Raw genomic sequence first — 16,989 nt, forward strand, 5'->3', positions numbered from 1 at the left:
AAGTTATTTCCTTAAGTTAAATCCAAAGTAAATCATCATTTTAAAACAGCAACTTTTACTGTCACTTCAGAAGGGCAGTGTTGGGTCAGATATGATAATGATTTCACTGTAGCACTTTTCTTATTAAAACATGTAGTTTAAAGTTTCCCTTATGACTAAAAACCTTTAGTGTTTGGATATACAGTTTATGTACTGTATTTTGTCTCTTATAGGGAGGGATATGCTTTAACCTGTATCAGACCAAAGATCATATAATAATTTGTCTAATAAGTGCATCCTGCCAATGAATAGCTTTTTTATAGCTTCAGCATTTAGGCAATCAATCAATAAAATGATAAGTGAATACGAATAGTATAGAAGCCTCTAACTTAAACTTGACATTAACTGTATACCTCAAATTTGACTGGAATTTTGTTCCATGATTAGCAAGGATGTAAATCCAGGAACATGTTCTGCTTGGTGAAATCACGTTCACTGGTTTTTATGCGTCACATCTTTATACTTGATTGAGTTGGTTTAAAGCGTCTCACTCAACAGCAGGGTTTATGTTGCCCATGCAGGAGTAAAGATCGACTCAAGAGCCTGTTTTTAAGTTACGGCAACCAGATTTCTGCTAGAAACATTTGTTCCGGATCACTGGAACGGGAATCTGGCATAATGTGATGATGTAAGAGTTTACATGTTAATATAGTCCTTGAATAGAAGCGAAGGTAAACGGACTAAGAACAAGAAAACAGCATTCAAGGGGGTCAAAATCAAAAGTAGGTGTCAGTATAATGTATCTGTAGCATCTCATCCTCGTGACGGCACCACATCTGCCAGATCTAAAATGCGTACCAGTGCTGGAAATTAGAAAAGTAATCAAATGTAATCAGTTACATTACTCTAATAAAGTAATTGAAATAGTTATACTACTATTACATTTTAAATTCACAAAATTCTTTAAAATACAGTAAATAAAGTTTATTTATCAGTGTGTACCCAGAAGTGAGCTAAATCTGACAAAACCTCCTTTAGAGTACATTTGAGGATGTATATAATTATATACATCCAGTGAGAACATATCTGTGAAAAAAGAGAAACACATATTTCTATAAACTATTCACAGTTTTACTCCATTTCACCAAACATGAAATATTGATCAAATAGATTAATTCGTTTTTACATTGAACATACGCAAACAACCAAAACACCAACAGTAATCATAAACCTAGAGATGACTTACTAACACCAAGCATAAATACTGACATTATAAATGTGTACCATGATTTATTTTTTCTAAAATCTTTGTCTATATATATATATATATACATATTTATAACAAAAGGGATTGTAATGGATACATTATCAGACTTCGCTCCTGAGCACAACAGGTAACAAAATGTAATGTTATCTGAAGAGACTCTTGATCTTGTGATCTTTATTTACACTTCAACTAATCTAAGTCACTGTTTGACATGTTGAATATAAATCAATGTGATTCAAACTTCAATAAAATACCAGCTCCCATTGAAACCAAACAATCTCATGAAATGGCAACACCTCTATCAATTAGCTTACATTTGATCACATTTAACAAGTGTACAGAGAAATTCTATATCACAAATCATAAAAGCCCTTTATGAAAATGACAAACAAAAAGCAGTACTGTAGTACTGTCAAATGCAAAAGTGTGTCTGACGTCTGGGTTCAAAGTACTTTAAGCTAGAATTTATCACATACTGTTTTATCACAAACAAACATGTCAAAAATAATCACACACAACCCCACTGTGTCTGTTTATCACTTCAACAAACACTTCTTTCACAATGGTTAGTGATGGCTGAGTAGCACATATGGCACAGTAGTTTTGTAAAAATATTCAGTGGGGATTCAAGAAAAATAAAAGCTTACACTTCATAGATCCCTTCAACCCGCATCCCTACGCCCATCTGGAATGCAGTTTTATTTTTATTTTTTTACAAAAAAACAAACAAAAACAATAATATCACCATAATAGTTTCCTTGTCAATAAATACATCTTGAAGTTATATTATTGGACCATAATTTCTTCAAAAACAGCATCCAGTGGTAAAAGTTGTGGACAGACCTTCTAGTCTCTAGTTTAACAGTGACTACGTTTACGTTGCCAATTGATTACAAATTCCATGTATATAGGAGTAACTCTCTCTGCTCACGCATGTAAACGGGTTATTCCGAATGTTTCAGAAACCCAAATAGTGATCTTAACCCGACCATAACCCGAATATTGACAGCTTAAACGTAGTCAGTGAGACTTCCTATTCTCTGCCGGTCACTAGAACACCGCGGCGTCCACTAACGGTTGATTGTTCCTACGTTTCCTTATTACTTTAGTATGAAGCAAAGGAGAACAAAACTGTTGAACAGATTCCCCACAATCCTTCAGTCTTAAGACATTTGATCACTGGGTTAACTCTACTCTAACTATACTCTGGGTTAACTCTATACTTTAGGGGTGGTGCTTTTGGAAGGTATCCAGCTGAACTGATAGCGTTCGCGCGGCGTCAGAATGTTTAAATCCAGCAGCTTTTGCTCTTTCTCACTATCCACCGTCTGATATCCAAGCAGAGACATGGCTCCTTTGCACACATCCTGGATGCGCTGGACTTTTTCAAACGGTAAGGTGGTTCGCCAAGCCAAGGAGACGTCCTCTGCATTTCGGGAAGTGATTTTGAAGGCCTCCTTCTTCGATCCCTTGCCCTTACCATGAGTGATGCGGTAAATCCACTCCTGCAGAGTTTCCGTCATCTCCAGACCCACAAACTGGTACATGGCTTCGATCTCCGCCAGCGTGTTACGCACTAGATCCTCATAGCGTATCATTTTGTAGCGCCCCCGTAGGAAATCGGGTGCCTTAAACATGGCGGTCTCATAAATGCGCACATGACTGCGGCAAATCTCCTGTAAGATTTGGTACGATCTTTCGTTCTCTGGAATATCAGCCTGTTCCAGTACTATGGCGCTATCTTTCACCAGGGCTTTGACCGACTGCTCCCTGGAGCGAAGCACCGCTCGCGGATCCCGAACTAGATGGATGATGCGCAGATCCAGAGAGGGGTCCCGCAGTAATGGGTAAAGGGACTCCAGCTCAAAGAAGCGCACCTCTTTTAACACTACATGGCTGTAAGTCTTGCACGCCGCCTCCGCAAGCTTCAAACCTTGCACGTTGCATTGCTGCTTGCATTCTTGTTCTTTGCTAATCTCGTCACGAGGCGTGAGGAAACACGCGGGAGGAGAGCAGAGCGCACGGCTGTGGCTCCACATGAAGAGTTTGGAGACGTTTTGTGGTTGGGGAATGTACGCATCCATCACTGACATGTCGCACTGGAAGATGCTGCGGATCATATCGCGCACCGCCATTCGCAGGCTACGAGCGCCGGCTTGCTGTATGGACGTCCACACGTGCCAGCCTGGCTCCATCAGATAAAACACATCTGGATGCTGGTTGAACACCTGTCCCAGGAAGGACGAGCCGGACCTCCAGGACGAGAGCAGCAGCACGTGCACCTTGCCCTCAGACGAAGAGGCGTTTAGAAGAGGCGGGCGACTGTACCAGCCGTATAGAAGCACACCAGCGAACGCTGGAATCAGCAGAAGACTCAACACAGGGGGTTTTGGCGCTCTCCACCGCAGCATTACGGCAACTTTATAAACCTACCAAAGCACAAAAAACAAAGGTTTAAAACAAACTATCATTCTAGTTTAAAGGATTAATTATAATAGCTTTCAACTTTTTAAGCTACACTTTTCACTTTCTCTATATAGATTTTTTATTTATTTTTTTTATGATACGATTATACTTTTTATTTATATGATGCAAAATCACAACTCTGCTGTCATTTTTCAACTAAGATAATAGACATCTTATTCATGCATGAGTTTGTAACCGTCTTCTCCCTTGATTGACAGGACTTAACTGGCTCAGATGTTATTTTATTTTATTTTTTTTTAAATATAAATAGCACAGACAAGAGACAATCTAAGTGTCAAGTCAAGTCACCTTTATTCTATAGTGCTTTATACAATACAGATTGTATCAAAGCAGCTTTACAGTGATAAACAGGAAAATTATGCATTTCAGCTGTTGTTCAGATGAAGTCAGTTCAGTGTTGGTTCAGTTCCATTGTAAAAGATCATTAATTATTAAACAAGTTCATTTCATCTATAAAGCAGTTCTGCAGAAAATGATGTCATCGTCCAGCTCAGTTCAGTTTTCATACAACGGCGTCAGTACAGTCAGATCAATAATATTGTTGAGTACCAACTACCAAGTGAAATCACATTTAGTACTTCTGGAAATACTTGATCAAAGTAAGAGATGAAACCAGGGCCCCGCTGTTCAAAAAGATTCATCTGGATCAGAATTAAACCCATACACACTTTTCCAGATTTCCAGTGCTCCAAATGAGTTTACATTTCACAATGTAGGCTACTTACTATGTAAAGAACAACAGGTATAATAGTTAACATGGGGGCAGTTTTTAATTTGATGAGAAAACACCCCAATAACACCATACAAACATTCACTTCCATTTTCAATTTGCTTTAAAAAAAAAAAAAACAGACCCCTATGGAGCCACTTAAAGACATGTTGATGAAAAGCATGTTGGGAGAAAAAAAAAGAAAAAAAAACCACCACTTTTTTCCACTTCCCTGCAAAAGTTTTGGATTCCATGAGAAACTTTGCTTTCGCTCTGAATCAACTAAAAAATTTTGCGAACGTTTCTCAGGAAAACGTCTCCGGTTACTATCGTAACCTCGGTTCCCTGAGAGGCGGGAACGAGACATTGCATAGCTACGCTGCGGGAACTCCTCCCTTCTCTACTTTTGTTGAAATCTTATGGGCTAACGCCAGCTTGGAACAGCTGGCCAATAGAGAGCCTAAGTCCCTCCCCTCCGCTTCCGGCTCATGGGACCTTATTTCGGAAAAAATATGTATGGTAGTCAATGGCGAGAGACAACTTATCTTTTTATTCCGTCTGAACTGTGCCCTGAATTACACATATGATGTTTGTCAATTTAAAAGATAATTATGAAAGTCAAGAAAGTCGCAGTTTGTCATAAAACAGAAGAGTAACATTTAGTTTTCTGTGAAAATCGCACAATGAACTACATATCTCGTCTCGCACTATGTACGTCACCGTTGCTCGTATGGGTGCAGTCCATGTGTACGAAACACTCAGGCATGACGGCGTAACGTTACGATTATAACGTAAGACTATAGAAAAAATGACAGACGTTAGCTTCAGTAAAGTTAGCTTCATTCATTGAGAGAAAAGGTATGACGTCACATGTTAAATTAAGTATACATTTTAAAAAAGTAACAATAAATACGTAGCCTAGAAATCTAGACGCACCCTAGCGGCAACAAAATTTATTTTGCAGCCAGGGTAGTCTAGCAACTCTCCGTTGACTTTCGGAGCTGTAAAAACCTAAATTGGGTCAGGCCAATCACATCGTGTGTAGAGTAGGCGGGGCGGGCTTAACATGATGATGACAGAGTTGTGACGGTTCCCTGCTACTTGAAAACAAAGAATGGCGGCTGCTGGAGAACAGTCTTTCGAATCGGCTTTGGCCGCGACTCTGGAGGACTTGGAGTTAAGTTTTTCTTTGAGAAAAGAGCAAAGAACGGCACTTAAGTCATTCTTAAAAAAGGAAGATGTTCGTAGTTTTGCCGGACAGATTCAAAAGTTGAATCTATCAACTAACGTTAGCTCCACTGTTGGGAAAACGCTCTGGTTGGTCTAGCGCTGTCCTATTGCGTGCAGAGGGAATTTGAAAGACAGCCATTTATTCCGCCCCTCGGATTGAGCCGTGTCTATGGTGAGTTGCCAGGCTAATAAATACGTATACTACATGATACAAATGTTGTTCCTGAAATCCACCCTTTACTGGGATCAAGATAATGATTTTTGGATCAAAGAATCCCAATCTAAAACTAAAAAGATTTGAACATATAATGAAAGTTTCATTCAGATCAAAACCAATATTAGATTATGTGATGTAATCTGATTACAGAACCCATTTTCAAGATTGGATCCACTTCGACCAGATTACTTATTAAAGCTACACTGTGTAATTTTTTAAGTTGATTCTTTGCAAAAAACACTTTGTTCTTTCAAAATGATATGTACTAATTAATTAATTAATTAATTAACTAATCAAGTATTCTCGTAAGCGTAGAATCTACCATTTAGAATACAGATGAGCGAGTCACTCGAATGGCGGCAGCCATGTTGCGCCTCCATCTTGAAAATACATTAGCCAAAGAGGGACATACCTGGAAATTCAAGCTTCGCCTTACGCGTTTTGACACTCAGTGGCACTGTGACGAATGCGAGGGGGAGATTACTCGTGACTGCCAGCAGATTTGAAATAATACGGCCACCATAGGAGTTAAAACGCCCTCGGAATGGGAGGGGCTAGAAAGTAATATTCAGTTGGTAGACATAAACAATTTCACCGCTAGATGGGAGAACAGTGTACTTTACCTACACAGTGTAGCTTTAACAACTGGACCCAGGATCACACCTACCAAGGCTCATTTGTTCAAAATGTTTAATCTGAATTAGAATTATCTGGATTTCAAAAACCTATGTTTTGCTATCCAGGATCAGGTAGATCTATCCGATCAGATTATTTCCACCAACTGGGCCAAATGAGAGTAAAAATGACTTTAGAGAGTAAATTGAATTATATCCAGCTTTATACACTTAAATCACAAAGCAAGATCAATAAGAAGCCCCTCATTTATGGAATCAAATCTAAGAGATAAATACCAAATCTATAAATATAAATATACGCAAGTCACCAGTTAGCTTCTCTGTCACACACCTAAAATCTACCTCAGTGAAAAGATTTATCATCAGACATTCAGCAAGGATGAGTCTCTCTCTCTCTCTCTCTCTCTCTCTCGAAAATGTAACAACACTTATATCCTAAAAAATAATAATATAATATTATTATTATTATTAATAAATTGATATATAGGCCTATATATATATATATATATATATATATATATATATATATATATAATTCCTTCCCTCGCATTATTATTTAAAGGTATACTTTAACGCTAACCAGCAGGTGGCAGTGAGACTACAAATGAGGAGATAAAGTGAACACTATTCGACTGAGATTCACTGGGCTACCAGTAGATATTGTCTAATGAATCAATCTAGATTCAAATTAAAATTACTGAATCTGCGAGATGCGGTTTACTTTTAACAGACAAAAAAAAAAAAAATTCTGATATTACTTTCAATCATATTAATCAAAAGAAGAGAAAACAAATGAAATATGTTGTGTAAAAACCATGAAACCAATACACACACTGGAGGCACAGATATCAAATGAAATGGAAATGGCAACGCACAATCGGATGCATCAACGGAAAGCTTCCCTCTGATAACAAACGTGTTAATTTAAGACGTGTTCGTGGGCACGATCAAAACACGTTACTTTTAGATATGTGTTTTAAATGGATAGTTCACCTAAAAATTGTAATTGTCATTCAAAACCTGTAATTGTTGCCAAGCAAAACCGCCATAAAAGCGGTCCGTACAATCCGAGGGTTATTTTACATATCTTCTGATGAAATGGCTTCCGACTTTATAAGTCAAGACACAAAAGACAATTTCAGGGTGGTTTGGAGCCCCAGGTAATATTAATTTCATTATTGGGCGAACTGTCGCTTTAAGAGCGTAATACACCTGACAGGGAAAACAGACGGGAAATAAGGTGTGATAAATTAATAATATGAGATTACGTTTGTTTCCTTTATGCGCTCCTTTACACTGACCCATTTGGTAACTAATACTTTAAAAAAAAAGTTGACAAATGACATTTCCGACACACGGTTTGTGTGATCGTGTGATTCCAAACAAGATAACAGGCAGCATTACCGAACACCATCATGACTCCTGAAACGCGTTCGCCTCGGAGCGATGATGCCCAAACTTGTTGAACGAGTCATTTCTCCAAAAATACGTATAGAGGGAACTAGTGTTTGGGGACATTAGACACAAACAAACCAACACAAACTTTGTAACGATTCATTTGTCGGGCTATCAAGGGATTCTTATTTGAATAACTTCATTGTTAAGTCTAAATGCTGTTAACAGCGCCTAAATGAGAATATAAATGTTATATTAGACACACGCGACTTCCACTGACCTAGAGGAAACTCGGCTGCCATGTTCACAGTCACCTACAACAAATAACGCTCCCACCAAACAGATAATTTATAGAGTTATCCTACAAATACTTTAGCTAAAATACATAGCCTAATTATAATACCGTATGTCTACTGTAGACGCATATTATTAAAGCATAGCCTGCCTTACCTCCTGTTGAGTAATGTGTCCGTATTCAGTGTTATAAAGTTTCTGCCGTGAATCCTCTAGATGTGGGGAAAGCTGAGACGTGGCCTTTAAGAGGGACTGGCAGGAGTGGGCGGAACTAATGCCTTCTGTAAGATGATATTTGAATCAACTTCAAATAGTATAGATACCTTTACTCCTCTATTTCATAGTATAGATACCTTTCATGTTAGGAATAATACAAATCTCATTTAAAACTTGTGTGTGTGTGTGTGTGTGTGTGTGTGTGTGTGTGTGTAGGCCTACTTATGGAAACTACCATTTTGTAGACTACTTAAGACACACATTGCTAACTTACCTAGCTAGTAGCTGAGAAGTTTTCCTGAAATATTAATATACACCAGCTAAATCTATGCAAGATATAAATCCCCATATTTGAGAAGAGCTGCTTGTGTCACATTGTCACAAAAAGGATGAGCGAAACAGGAAAACATTACATCTGCATCCTGTCCATTGTGCCAAACTTCCTGTGTTTGATCTTATTGGGGGACATGGAGGAGAATAGAGAATACTAGAAATACATTTATACAGTTTTGATGAATGTGTATCTGTGGAACAAACCGAGACAAAGACAAGAGCCTAAAGCAAGCACATTATGTGGTGTTGTTTGGTTTGATTCAACAGTAGTTTGAAAGCACATTATTGATAGTTATCCTCTTGTTTACTTTAGCTTAACCACTGACATTATGTTTGTCATATAATTTAGTGTAACATAGCCTGTCAAACAACATTAAATTTCCAACCCCAAAGCATGCAGTATCTTAGACACCATGCTAACATTATGAAATGTTTAACAGTTCAACAGTTAGTTGAACATGCTTAAAAAATAAACTTTGTGTAAGGTTTTGACATATTTATTCTATAATTCTTTCACATTGCAACCACAAAAAAAATATATATTGTACAGTATGCGGCTGAACTTGAAGGAAACCAGAAAAACCAGAGACTCCACAGGCATCCTGCTGGCAATTCTGCATGGATGTACTTGAACCGAACAAAGAGAACTATATATATAAAAAGTCCTCAACAATGAAAGAAGATTAAAAATATCATAAAAAAGGAAGAAAAAGAAACCCAGGTCATATCAGGAGCTGTGCTGTTTAAACGGTGGTACTGTGCTGGTCGGTAAAACCTGGTTTTGAAAGATGAAAGTTTGAATGTGCTGGAAAACCCAAAGAAAGATGAGCAGGACGCTGACATACTGAATCCAGGCAAACTTGATCATTTCCCAAAAGCCTGGTCGATAGGTAGAAAAAAACGTGTTAAGGAAATTAAACTTGAGTTGCTCAACTGAAGCATGAGAGGCTAGTCTAGGAATGCACAGAAGTCAGGAAGTGACTTTATGTGTCCAGTATGTGCTCATGTCATGAGAGACTAGGTTGTAGCCACAAACTAAAAAGCATAATGGGACAATTTCCTATCATGTGTTTTATATCAAAATAATGTTATCTGAAAGAAACTTCAGACCTAGTTTATTTTTTATTATTATTTTGGTATTAGCATTTTGTTGTAGACCAGATGGTTGATGTTAGTAACCAAGCATGAAACAATAAAAATATGTATTATATAGAGTACCCAATATCCTGTTTGGATAACTTTAGTTTGAGTTTCCTGTTCCTGCTTTGTAGTCCTTTTGATTCTCAGTTGTTTCTTGTATCGTTGTTTCCTTCTCTTTGTCTTTTTTTGTTCCAAGGTTCCCGTTTTGTTTTTATGAAACATCCCTGTGCTTAGAACCACGTCTCCGCCTGCCTTCATTGCACTTCCTGTATTACACCTGTATATATCCTTGAATAGAGTATGTTTTGCAACAAAGGGTTAACTCGAAAAAAAATGCTAATACTTATCTACTATATAGGAATGCAAAACAGTCATAACATAACACAGCATAATGGCTTTTTTCTTCTGTGGAACAATGTTGTTTTGAACCCAACATTCCTCAAAACAACTTTTGTAATCCACAGAAGGAAGAAATGAGGACACAATCTATCGCATTGTTGTAAAACATACTCTATTTAAAGATATTTCTTGCCTATTTTTATTGTTTCATACTTGGTTACTACGACAAAATGGTTTACATTTGTGTTTTTTAACAAGATTTTTTTTAAATAATTAATTGTAATGTATAACAACAGTTGTACTAAAATGTGTTAAACCGATATAACAGATATATATATTTGTTATATCGCTTCGCGTCGGGGTCCTGATCAGCCTGTCGGGGTTGTATTCGCTATAACAACCGCCTCGCTCTACATTATCCCGCTTATTACATGGCTATCGACCAAATAAATCAATAATTTGACACAAAATATTGATTTAAAAAGCAGTTTATTGATTTAAAAACGATTGTATTGCTTCCACTAAAGAAAATAGTCCGTTCCGTCTCTACGGTTAGAATCCTGCGTCCATAGGATTATCAAGAAATAACAGACCGCATTCTACATTAGAATTCAACCAAGCCATGTAATATTTCTTGATAACAGACCGCTGCTAAGTATAACACACCGTTGCCATGAAAAACAGAGCGTTGCTATGGACGCAGGATTCTAACCGTAGAGACGGAACGGACTATTTTCTTTAGCGGAAGCAATACAATCGTTTTTAAATCAATAAACTCCTTTTTAAATCAATATTTTGTGTCAAATTATTGATTTATTTGGTAGGTAGCCATGTAATAAGCGGGATAATGTAGAGCGAGGCGGTTGTTATAGCGAATACAACCCCGACAGGCTGATTCAAGACCTGATCAGCCTGGCGGGGTTGTATTCGCTATAACGTCCGCCTCGCTCTACATTATCCCTTACATATAACACACACACTGAGCATATAAAGGATATGCAATAGTCTCTACAGGATAGTTGATCTGAGCACTGATCTGGAATGGAGCGTTTGCAGCTCTTCCCACCGTCCAAACGGGAATGACGCCGGAGAGATGAGTTGTCACTGTGTGTGAGAAATAGACTGTTTAAAGATAGAGGGGCTGCTGGGAACAAAAGTGACATTTCAGCTAAAACATAGCAAACAAAGATAAACATAATGCATGCTTATGATGGGTTGACGTTTGAAATTGACAGAAAGAGTTGATAAATAAGGTTTCAAGAACATATGCAGGTGCTGGTCATAAAATTAGAATATCATCAAAAAGTTGATTTATTTCAGTAATTCAACTTAACAGGTGAAACTAATATATTATATAGACTCATTACACGCAAAGTGAGATATTTCAAGCCTTTATTTGTTATAATTTTGATGATTATGGCTTACAGCTTATGAAACCCACGAAATCAAAATCCCAGAAAATTAGAATATTACATGAAATCACACAGTAATTACACAGTAATACCATGGTCATTGAACCAGGTTTTGGTTCTTGTGGCAGTGTGGGCAGGTGCAAATCCTGCTGTAAAATGAAGGAAGCATGAAGTGCTCTGAAAATGTCCTGGTAGACGGCTGCGTTGAGTGGACAGCACAGTGGACCAACACCAGCCGATGACATGGCTGAGCAAATTTTGCATCTCATTTGGAAACCAAGGTCGGCACACAAAGATGCTTGAAGTCCAGTGTGAAGTTTCCACAGTCTGTGTTGGTTTGGGGAGCCATGTCATCGGCTGGTGTTGGTCCACTGTGCTGTCCACTCAACGCAGCCGTCTACCAGGACATTTTCAGAGCACTTCATGCTTCCTTCATTTTCCAGCAGGATTTGCACCTGCCCACACTGCCAAAAGTACCAAAACCTGATTCAATGACCATGGTATTACTGTGTAATTACTGTGTGACTTCATGTAATATTCTAATTTTCTGGGATTTTGATTTCGTGGGTTTCATAAGCTGTAAGCCATAATCATCAAAATTATAACAAATAAAGGCTTGAAATATCTCACTTTGCATGTAATGAGTCTATATAATATATTAGTTTCACCTGTTAAAGCTGCCGTCGGCAACATTTTTTTGATCATATTCAGTGAAATCGACACTATAATCCGACAGAACAACATAAATAAGGTGGTTTTAGAAAAAAAAACGAGCTTCTAACTCCACCTGGAGCGTGTTATTTGTTTTGCAAAAATCCACCGCTCCCGCTTCATCAGGTCCAATCAGCGCAGGGGGGTGTGAGATCTGACTGTCAATCACAGGTCATGCACACGCCACAGATCCCCTCTCCCTCGCGCAGACGCGCACGTTACAATATCACATGCACACGACACGCCTGAAGTTCGCCTGAAGATTGTACGAAGCGTGATGGCGGAGAGAAAATCTACTAACAAGCTTCCAATTCCTCGGTTATTGCTATCTATGGATAGATTAGCCAGGGCAGCCTACATCCGAGTCCATGGTGTTGATCGATGCTGAAGAGACGCGCGCGTTCACAGAAAATCAGGTACTGATTCAGGTTCAGAAAATCAGGTTCGTCAGGCACTGACGAACACGACCTCTATGGGCGGGTGCTCGTTGGTAGTGGGGGAGGGGCATGAGAGTTGTAAACATTTAAAATTTTGGCTAAGTCGCCCAATCTGCAAGACTTGCCGACTGCAGCTTTAAGTCGAATTCTTGAAATAAATCAACTTTTTGATGATATTCTAATTTTATGACCAGCACCTGTATATATATATATATATATATATATATATATATATAAGCTTCATGATCATTTCTGTTTATCACCTAATTATATCAAATTTAATGATAAACACCAAAATGATCATGTAGCTCAAATCATTCTGGAGTAAATATTAAAGGTAGGAGTTGAGAAATATAGTGACTACAAATCTGTGTTCTTGAAAGCAATGATGTGAAAATAAGGAAGAGAGCGGGTTTAAAACATACTCACAACAATAATAATAAAATGCATATTTATGAATATATTTTGCTTTTCTCAGAACAGGTTCATAATCTTACAGTTTCTCTGCTGATAGAGTGTAATGATGTTGGCCAGGTCATATGTACTCGCAAACGGACTGGATCCATCAATCACTGATTCCTGGAAGAGGCCATTCAAAATAAACCTTATGTTTATTCACACAGATCATATTCTGACAACATTGGCCTGCTTATATGAAAGCCATCACTGTTATGTATAGTCAGGTTTGTTCATTTAGAATTCAGGACTATAAGGAAAATTTATGCAAATACATTTCATATTTCCATTGCTCATCATGTTTTAATTTCCGATCTCGCGGTTGGCACACGTTTGACAAGATTATGGCACTGCAAGTCAAACAAGTTCAGTATCTAATATAAGCTTCAGTTCCAGCAATGGATGATTCACCACATTCATTTGTATGTCAAAAAAGGTCATGCATAAATGAACTGTTGTTCAGATGTACTCACATTGTAGGTACTATGTAAGCCTCGGTGAGGAAGAGGAGTTCGCTGGTTTAGCTTCAGGTCTCCACAGATGGAGAGCTGAGAACCTGGGACAGGGGAGGAGTGCTGCACGAAGGCAAGCGTCTGCATCACAACAGTAGACATTCGCTAGACAGATGGACAGACAAATGAATCAGATACAGTCAGAGAGAGAGAGAGAGAGAGAGAGAGAGACCAATTTACAGAGAGGCATTTCGTTTGTGGTGTTATATGAATGCACTGAATACACACAAACAGCTGGTATGAGAAGGTAAGGAGGAGTTGAATGCTGAACATCTGCTCTTCTGGCTTGAGTGGGACGCTGATTTGAAGCCTGAGAAGGTCCGATTTCCCATCCTGGTTCCTGTCCTCCTCCTGGGCCTGAATTAGGGTTGGGCAACGATTAATTGCGATTAATCGCATCCGAAATAAAAGTTTGTGTTTACATAATATATGTGTGTGTACTGCGTATAATTATTTTGTATATATAAATACACACATATGTATGTGTATATTTAAGAAAAATTTGCATGTATATACTGTAGATATATTTATACATAATTTATATTATATATGAATATTTTATATATAAATACCAAATTTTTCTTAAATATACACATACATACAGTATGTGTGTATTTATATAGACTAAATAACTATACACAGTACACACACATATATTATGTAAACACAAACTTTTATTATGGATGCGATTAATCACGATTAATCGTTGCCCAACCCTAGCCTGAATAATGAACAAACCCAGTGCAGCTTTGCTTCCAGAGTTCACTATTGCAATAGCTATGGTACAGTGAGGAAAATAAGTATTTGAACACCCTGCTATTTTGCAAGTTCTCACACTTAGAAATCATGGAGGGGTCTGAAATTGTCATCGTAGGTGCATGTCCACTGTGAGAGACATAATCTAAAAAAAAAAATCCAGAAATCACAATGTATGATTTTTTAACTATTTATTTGTATGATGCAGCTGCAAATAAGTATTTGAACACCTGAGAAAATCAATGTTAATATTTGGTACAGTAGCCTTTGTTTGCAATTACAGAGGTCAAACGTTTCCTGTAGTTTTTCACCAGGTTTGCACACACTGCAGGAGGGATTTTGGCCCACTCCTCCACACAGATCTTCTCTAGATCAGTCAGGTTTCTGGGCTGTCGCTGAGAAACACGGAGTTTGAGCTCCCTCCAAAGATTCTCTATTGGGTTTAGGTCTGGAGACTGGCTAGGCCACGCCAGAACCTTGATATGCTTCTTACAGAGCCACTCCTTGGTTATCCTGGCTGTGTGCTTCGGGTCATTGTCATGTTGGAAGACCCAGCCTCAACCCATCTTCAATGCTCTAACTGAGGGAAGGAGGTTGTTCCCCAAAATCTCGCAATACATGGCCCCGGTTCATCCTCTCCTTAATACAGTGCAGTCGCCCTGTCCCATGTGCAGAAAAACACCCCAAAGCATGATGCTACCACCCCCATGCTTCACAGTAGGGATGGTGTTCTTGGGATGTACTCATCATTCTTCTTCCTCCAAACACGTTTAGTGGAATTATGACCAAAAAGTTCTATTTTGGTCTCATCTGACCACATGACTTTCTCCCATGACTCCTCTGGATCATCCAAATGGTCATTGGCAAACTTAAGACGGGCCTTGACATGTGCTGGTTTAAGCAGGGGAACCTTCCGTGCCATGCATGATTTCAAACCATGACGTCTTAGTGTATTACCAACAGTAACCTTGGAAACGGTGGTCCCAGCTCTTTTCAGGTCATTGACCAGCTCCTCCCGTGTAGTTCTGGGCTGATTTCTCACCTTTCTTAGGATCATTGAGACCCCATGAGGTGAGATCTTGCATGGAGCCCCAGTCCGAGGGAGATTGACAGTCACGTTTAGCTTCTTCCATTTTCTAATGATTGCTCCAACAGTGGACCTTTTTTCACCAAGCTGCTTGGCAATTTCCCCGTAGCACTTTCCAGCCTTGTGGAGGTGTACAATTTTGTCTCTAGTGTCTTTGGACAGCTCTTTGGTCTTGGCCATGTTAGTAGTTGGGTTCTTACTGATTGTATGGGGTGGACAGGTGTCTATATGCAGCTAACGACCTCAAACAGGTGCATCTAATTTAGGATAATAAATGGAGTGGAGGTGGACATTTTAAAGGCAGACTAACAGTTCTTTGAGGGTCAGAATTCTAGCTGATAGACAGGTGTTCAAATACTTATTTGCAGCTGTATCATACAAATAAATAGTTAAAAAATCATATATTGTGATTTCTGGATTTTTTTTTTTAGATTATGTCTCTCACAGTGGACATGCACCTACGATGACAATTTCAGACCCCTCCATGATTTCCAAGTGGGAGAACTTGCAAAATAGCAGGGTGTTCAAATACTTATTTTCCTCACTGTAGCTAAGTTATTTTGGTTTTAAAGTTTCGTACTCACAGAGATATATGGGATGCGTAAATTATCTCCAATCAGTCGATTAAAATTGGGAAATGTGCTCCATGCCACATAATTCCCTGCTGTGTCTGTTGCTCCCATCAGGATCATGTCATACTGGAACTGTATGACCGGCTGCTCTTCATATGTGCTCCTCTTCAGCCAGAACCCTGTTCATAGCAACAAACTGAGTCACTTTATTTGATCCCATATTTGGGATTTTGGGAAATAATTAGCTTGGAATAAAATGCAGCTTACCTTGACTTCTATAAGCCACCAGAAGCGGTGAAATATACGTGAGGCATAAAACCACACAGACAAACAGCGTTGCTCTCGTGCAAACACATGTTCTGTATCTTATTAAAGCAGGATGTGCGTAAACGTCATAAAAGGCCATTGTTATTAATATTGCGGTAAATATGAACTTCCATCCAACAATTCACAACACCATTTAAACACATTTGAGCTGTGCATGCGTTGTCAAATATATTTACTAACAACGATCAACAAAAGCATTTTGGCTTAATAGTATCACACTACTGAAAACAACACGCGCACTGGTGGTTCCGGTGGCTCGGCGTCGTCTGTTCACCATAGCAACAGCAGTGCGCGAAGTATGTGCAGAATCATTATTCGATAATTATTCATCAGAATTATGTTTAAAAACAAAAACTATGAGTTCGATTGTGTGATTTCTATAATCGTAGAGGTGTTCTTGCTGTAGAGATAAGCGAATTAGTGCATGAAACCCCCCGAATCGACTGAATGGTACGGCCCCGCTGTGACGCAACCACCC

The 16,989-nt window shown here is 38.6% G+C and overlaps 2 protein-coding genes across 3 annotated transcripts; both read right to left on the reverse strand.

The window, feature by feature from the left end:
- Nucleotides 1-948: 948 nt before the first annotated feature.
- On the reverse strand, nucleotides 949-8,486 carry chst6 (carbohydrate sulfotransferase 6). The gene is made up of 2 exons (XM_084094946.1): nucleotides 8,370-8,486; nucleotides 949-3,675 (listed from the first exon to the last, which is right to left on the reverse strand). The coding sequence occupies exon 2, from the start codon at nucleotides 3,655-3,657 to the stop codon at nucleotides 2,464-2,466; it is 1,194 nt and encodes a 397-aa protein (XP_083951072.1). The 5' UTR covers nucleotides 3,658-3,675; nucleotides 8,370-8,486; the 3' UTR covers nucleotides 949-2,463.
- A 751-nt stretch (nucleotides 8,487-9,237) lies between these two features.
- On the reverse strand, nucleotides 9,238-16,985 carry tmem231 (transmembrane protein 231). Of its 2 annotated transcripts, XM_084095144.1 has the most exons (7): nucleotides 16,452-16,985; nucleotides 16,197-16,363; nucleotides 13,998-14,126; nucleotides 13,731-13,874; nucleotides 13,299-13,380; nucleotides 11,240-11,345; nucleotides 9,238-9,652 (listed from the first exon to the last, which is right to left on the reverse strand). In XM_084095144.1, exons 1-7 carry the CDS (start codon nucleotides 16,588-16,590, stop codon nucleotides 9,490-9,492), a joined length of 930 nt encoding a protein of 309 aa, XP_083951270.1. In that variant the 5' UTR covers nucleotides 16,591-16,985; the 3' UTR covers nucleotides 9,238-9,489. The 2 variants fall into 2 exon arrangements, with proteins under 2 accessions (XP_083951270.1, XP_083951271.1); XM_084095145.1 differs by lacking the exon at nucleotides 13,998-14,126.
- Nucleotides 16,986-16,989: the final 4 nt, after the last annotated feature.

This window comes from Abramis brama (genome assembly GCF_963993115.1).
Source record: "Abramis brama genome assembly, chromosome: 20".
NCBI lineage: Eukaryota > Metazoa > Chordata > Actinopteri > Cypriniformes > Leuciscidae > Abramis > Abramis brama.